The 5,041-nt window shown below is 43.0% G+C and overlaps 1 protein-coding gene across 1 annotated transcript in view; it reads right to left on the bottom strand.

Moving 5' to 3' along the window:
* Positions 1–5,041, bottom strand: part of LOC119427237 (microtubule-associated protein futsch) — a gene marked incomplete at its 3' end in the record, with an annotated part of 8,536 nt that continues 3,495 nt past the window's right edge. The window contains exon 5 of the mRNA XM_037694817.1: positions 1–5,039. Coding sequence (XP_037550745.1) covers positions 1–5,039 — 5,039 coding nt within the window. The remainder of the gene's footprint in view (positions 5,040–5,041) is intronic.

Genomic DNA, 5,041 nt, shown 5'->3' with positions numbered 1-5,041 from the left:
GATATCTCCGACTGACGATGATGGGATTTGTCGCTCTTGTTTATCTGGTGAGCCTGGGATATCTCTGACTGACACAGATGGGACTTGTTGCTCTGGTCTTTCTGGTGAACTGCTGTTATCTCCGACTGACACAGATGGGATTTGTTGCTCAGGTGTATTGGGGTGTTTAACAGGAGCTTGAGTGCCTCTGAGGATCGCTTTCTCTGTTTTAGACTTTTCATCAAGGTTTCTGTGTGCACCTTCCAGTTTGTTTAGAGTTGTTTTCAACATATCTGGACTTCTTTTTAATGTTTCCTGCTCAGATTTTTCTCTGGATATTGTCCCTTCTTCACTTGATGGAACTTCTTCAGACCCAGCAGACACATGGTACCTGTAGTGACTCTGAACAGCCTCATCCTCTGGATGAATATGAGTATCAACCTTCTCTTTGTTTTCAGGCACTCCTTCACTCTGAGTTCTTGTCTGAGTCAGATCTTCTCCTGGTCCTTCATGCTCCACATGGATTTTCTCCACCCCAGCAGGGCTTTCTTCCAAGTGAACAGAACTATATTCTCCATGTTTCATTACAGGATGTTCTTCATGCAGTTCAAATCTTTCTTGTTCGGTCTCTGAGACCACAGTCTTGGTTCCACCTGGACTTGCATCCCGCTTATTCAAGCTTATTTCTATAACTTTAGCCTGGTGTGGTTGTATCGATTCATAAACAGCAGAGGAGAGTTGTTGCGTCTCTGGTGCAGATATCTCTGAGATAACATCAGCTGTAGTTTTTTCATTAAAGCTTGTTGTTGAACTGCTGATAACACAAGTTACAGCAGAATGTTCATCTGACCTAATGTGTTCGCAGACTGCGTTAGGCTCGATGTCAGCCTCAGTTTTGTTGAAGCTTATTGGATCTTGTTCATATAAGCTTATTTCTATAAATTCTGTCTTGTCTTGTGACAGTGCTTTAGAAGAAGGCAAGTTGAGCTGGACAGAGTCTGTCTGAGGTAGGTCATCTTGAAGAACATAGGTGGTTTGTTGGATGTTTCCAATCTGGATCACAGTTTCCATCTTTGGCTCATCCCCTGCAGAAGACGTGTCATCGTTCTCCTGTGGACTGGTATTGGTAGTTATATCAAGCTGTAGGATGCATACTTTGGGCTCTTTCTGAATAAATCCTTCATTCTGACTCACTTGAAAATATCTTGAAGCCTTGTCCTCCTGAACATCACTTTCTCTGACTTCTTTAGGTTTTTCCTGTGGTGGTTCTTGTTCAGACACCTTTTGCTGGCTCGTGGTTTCACTTGGGGTAACCTTTTCATCTTCAGATGAATTCTTTTCTATCTTTTCCTCATGGGACCAGACAGTAGATGTAGTGGAGTCACTTGCGACCACAGTTTTTTGGTCTGGTTCATCTGACATTGCCTCACAGGTCTGGAGGATCTGTATATCTGACACATTAAGGAGCAAATATCTCGTCTCCTTCTCTTCAGTGTTTGTCCATAACTTGTCAATGTAATCTGCTAAATTTGGAGTATCTGTAGAATCATCCAATTGAAGCTGTATTGGAGCATCTGCTCCAAAGCACGTTTCTGAAGACTGGACAGAGGTTTGGCCTTTTAAATTATCCTCAGGTATCTGATGGCCTGTGGCTGCAGTTTGAGGTGGTATTATTGAGACAGGTAGAACGTCTGACTCAAGTTCTTCTGTATGAGAAGAATGAGAAGTTAGAGTGCAACTTTGGACATCAAAGTGATGAGCAACATGTTCACGCACTTCACTTGTATCCAGACTGACTGTGACCACTTTCTTTTCTTGGAGATCCTGGCTTTCAACAACCTGACTTTGAGTCTTCACAACTACTGAACTAATGTCCTTCACACCTGTTCGAGTCGTCACGCATGCAGAGATTTCATGGAGGACCTCTGAAGCAGTGACAGGTTTCTCATGGTCACCTTCTTCCTTCAAACGTTTGATCTCAGCATTGGTGTCTCTTCTGTTGGTCTCTGTAGATTCAGAGGACTCAGCATTGTTCAGGTCTTTTCCACTCCGTACAACCTCAGTTATGTCTAAACCTAAACCTTTTGTTTGATCTTTGGCAGGCAGAAATGAACTCTCACACTTAATGTCAACAAGTTCCAGGAAATGTTTGGGACTTTCTGATATACTTTTAATTTGAGAAAGCTCAACTGATTCAACAACACTTTCAGTTTGTCCTTGGACATCCTCTCCTTTTAAAGCTGGTTCTTTTCCAGTTTCTTCAGACTCTATGAGATTCGTTGACTCCCTGCTGGCTGGCATTGGTTCAGTTTTTCCAGAAACAGTAACTGTTGTTTGATTTGTTGACATAATCATTTCAGATTTAGCCTTGGGTTCAAACAAAAGCACAGCATCGTTGTCTGTGGAACGCTTCAGATTTTCTGACCGTTTGTCGCTTGGTGAAAGCTCTATTTTTTCCAAGACAGAAGTTTCAGTTATTGTTGGGATAATTTGTGGAGCAGCAGGAAGTGTCTGGTCATCAAAGCTTTTTAAGACAGTTTCCATTGCCAGGTCATCTGGAGTTACTGGACCTCCAGGCTTTTCCATGACCCGTATTTCCTCCTCATATAGCAGGTCAGGGGAAGTCATCAGACTCTCTGATGTATTAAGCAATAACTTATTTTCTTCCTGAACAGTAATTACTGTGCCTGATGGTTCAGTTGGAGTAACTCTTGCCCATTCAAGCTCTTTATTAATTTTTATAGAGTCCACATCATCAGACCCAGCAGAGATAGTATCTGGCTTTAAAGCTGTAGAAACATCAGCACTTTTTGTTTCTGACAGAACAGCAGTTTCAGTTTCCTCTGCAGACAGAGGTCCAATATGTTCTTTGTTTGTTGGCATCTTATTCTTGTCAACATGTTGCAGGGGAACTTTTGGACTTTCTGGCATTCCTTTGGTTTGGGAAAGCTCAACTGGTTCAATTACACTTTCTGTTTGTCCTTTGACTTCCTCTGTTTTTAAAGCTGTTTTTTGCTCAGATTCTTCAGACACAACTTTTTCCAAGAGCAATATTTCAGTTGTTTTTGAGCCAACCTTTGGAACTGCAGGAAGCGCCTGACCATCAGAACCCGTCAGAGCTAATTTCATTGCAACAGTACCTTCAGTTATAGGATCTCCAGGTTTTCCCATGACTTGCATTTCCTCTTTGTTAGAAAGTTCAGGGGGAGTCATAATGGTCTCGGACATCCATGTGACTGACAAGAGCTTATCTTCTTTCTGAACAGGAGTTGCCGTATCTGATGGCTCATTGGAAGAAATTCTTACAATGTCAAGTTCTTTTATAGTTTCCTGAGAGTCCAGATCTTCAGATCCAGCAGTGACAGTATCTGACTTTAATGTCACTGGTGCATCGCTACTTCTTGACTTTCTCTTAGCTGGTACAATTTTTGTTTCTATAAAAGGAGCTGTTTCTGGTTCCTCTGTAGATGCCAGTTCTCCAGGTTCTAATATTTCTTCTGTCACTGATTTGGCAGCAATTTTCTCGTTTGTTGACCTTCTTTTGGCTGGTGAAGGTTTTCCTTGTTCCATAACAGAACTTTCCACAGATCCTGTGAACTCATCAGAAGTTGAACACCTTTGACCAACAGTTTCTTTCTGAAATGGCTCCAGTTCCACATCAAGAGATCTAAGAGAGGACTTTTGACCTTCAGGGTCATTACTCAGCTGAGGTGCTGCAGTAACCCTGGGGCAAGCATCTGCTGTCCTCGACTTTCTCCTTGGTGGTGGGATTGTAGGTTTTCCAGTTTCTTGTTGGGTTTTCTTGGCATCCTCACCAGGTATTTTACTTGCAGAAGAAGCAGATTCTGAAGCTGCAGAAGCCTGAAGACCCTTTGACTTTCTCCTGACTGGTATAACTCTAGTTTGTTTCACAGCCAAAGCTGTTTGTTCCTCAGAACTTAAAGGTCTCTTGCTGTCAGGTTCTTCTTTGTGTTTTGAGACCCCCTCTGTATGTTCTCTGAAAATAATTTGATGTTTTGATCTTTTGGTTGGAGAGGGTTTACTTTCCTTGATGCCAGTAGCTTCCATTTGTTCCGTTTCACCATCAGGGATAGTCCTGTTCTCCCCAGGTTCTACAGAAGAACCAACTTTAGATGTTGTTTTAGGTCCAGCACTTTTTGATTTTGTTGGACTTTGTGTTCGTTTTATCTTTTCCATTGGAGTACCTTTGTTTGGCTCAGTAAAACTCTCAGGTTCCTCCTCTTTCTGTGAACATGGTTGTTTGGATTCTTTCTTTGTTGGTTCAGCTGTTGGTTCAGGTTCTTTCTTTGTCCATGCAGCTAAATGTTTGGATTCTTTATCTGTTCCTGCAACTTCTTGTTTGGATTCTTCCTCTGTTGGTTCAGCTGCCTGTTCAGGTTCTTCTTCTGTCTGTGCAGCTGGTTGTCTGGGCTCTTCTTCAGACCTTGTAGCTGGGTGTTTGGGTTCTTCCTCTGTCTGTACATCTGTTTGTTTGGGTTCTATCTCTGTACATGCAACTGGTTGTTTAGGTTCTTCCTCAATCTGAGCAGCTGATTGTTCAGGTTCTACCACAGACAGTGCAGCTATTTGTTCTGGTTCTTCCTCGGTCCGTACAGCTGGTTCTTTGGGTTCTCCGTCAGTTTGTGGAGCTTGTTGTTCAGGTTCTACCTCGGTTTGTACAGCTGGTTGTTCAGGTTCTACCTCGGTCTGTGCAGCTGGTTGTTCAGGTTTCACCTCTCTCTGTTCAGCTGTTTTTTCAGGTTCTTCTTCAATCTGTGCAGTTGGGTGTTCAGGTTCTACCTTGGTCTGTGTAGCTCGGAGTTCAGGTTCTACCTTGGTCTGTGTAGCTGGGAGTTCAGGTTCTTCCTTGGTCTGTGCAGCTGGGTGTTCAGGTTCTACCTCGGTCTGTGCAGCTGGGTGTTTAGGTTTTACCTTGGTCTGTGCAGCTGGGTGTTCAGGTTCCTCTTCGGTCCATGTAGCTGGTTTTTCAGGTTCTACCTTGGTCCGTGTAGCTAGGTGTTCAGGTTCTACCTCGGTCTGTGTAGCTGGGTGTTCAGGTTCT

Source organism: Nematolebias whitei, chromosome 21 (genome assembly GCF_014905685.2).
Source record: "Nematolebias whitei isolate Nwh7 chromosome 21, NemWhi1, whole genome shotgun sequence".
Lineage (NCBI taxonomy): Eukaryota > Metazoa > Chordata > Actinopteri > Cyprinodontiformes > Rivulidae > Nematolebias > Nematolebias whitei.
The sequence above is the reverse complement of the archived record's forward strand: the minus strand, read 5'-3'. Positions and strand labels throughout refer to the sequence as shown.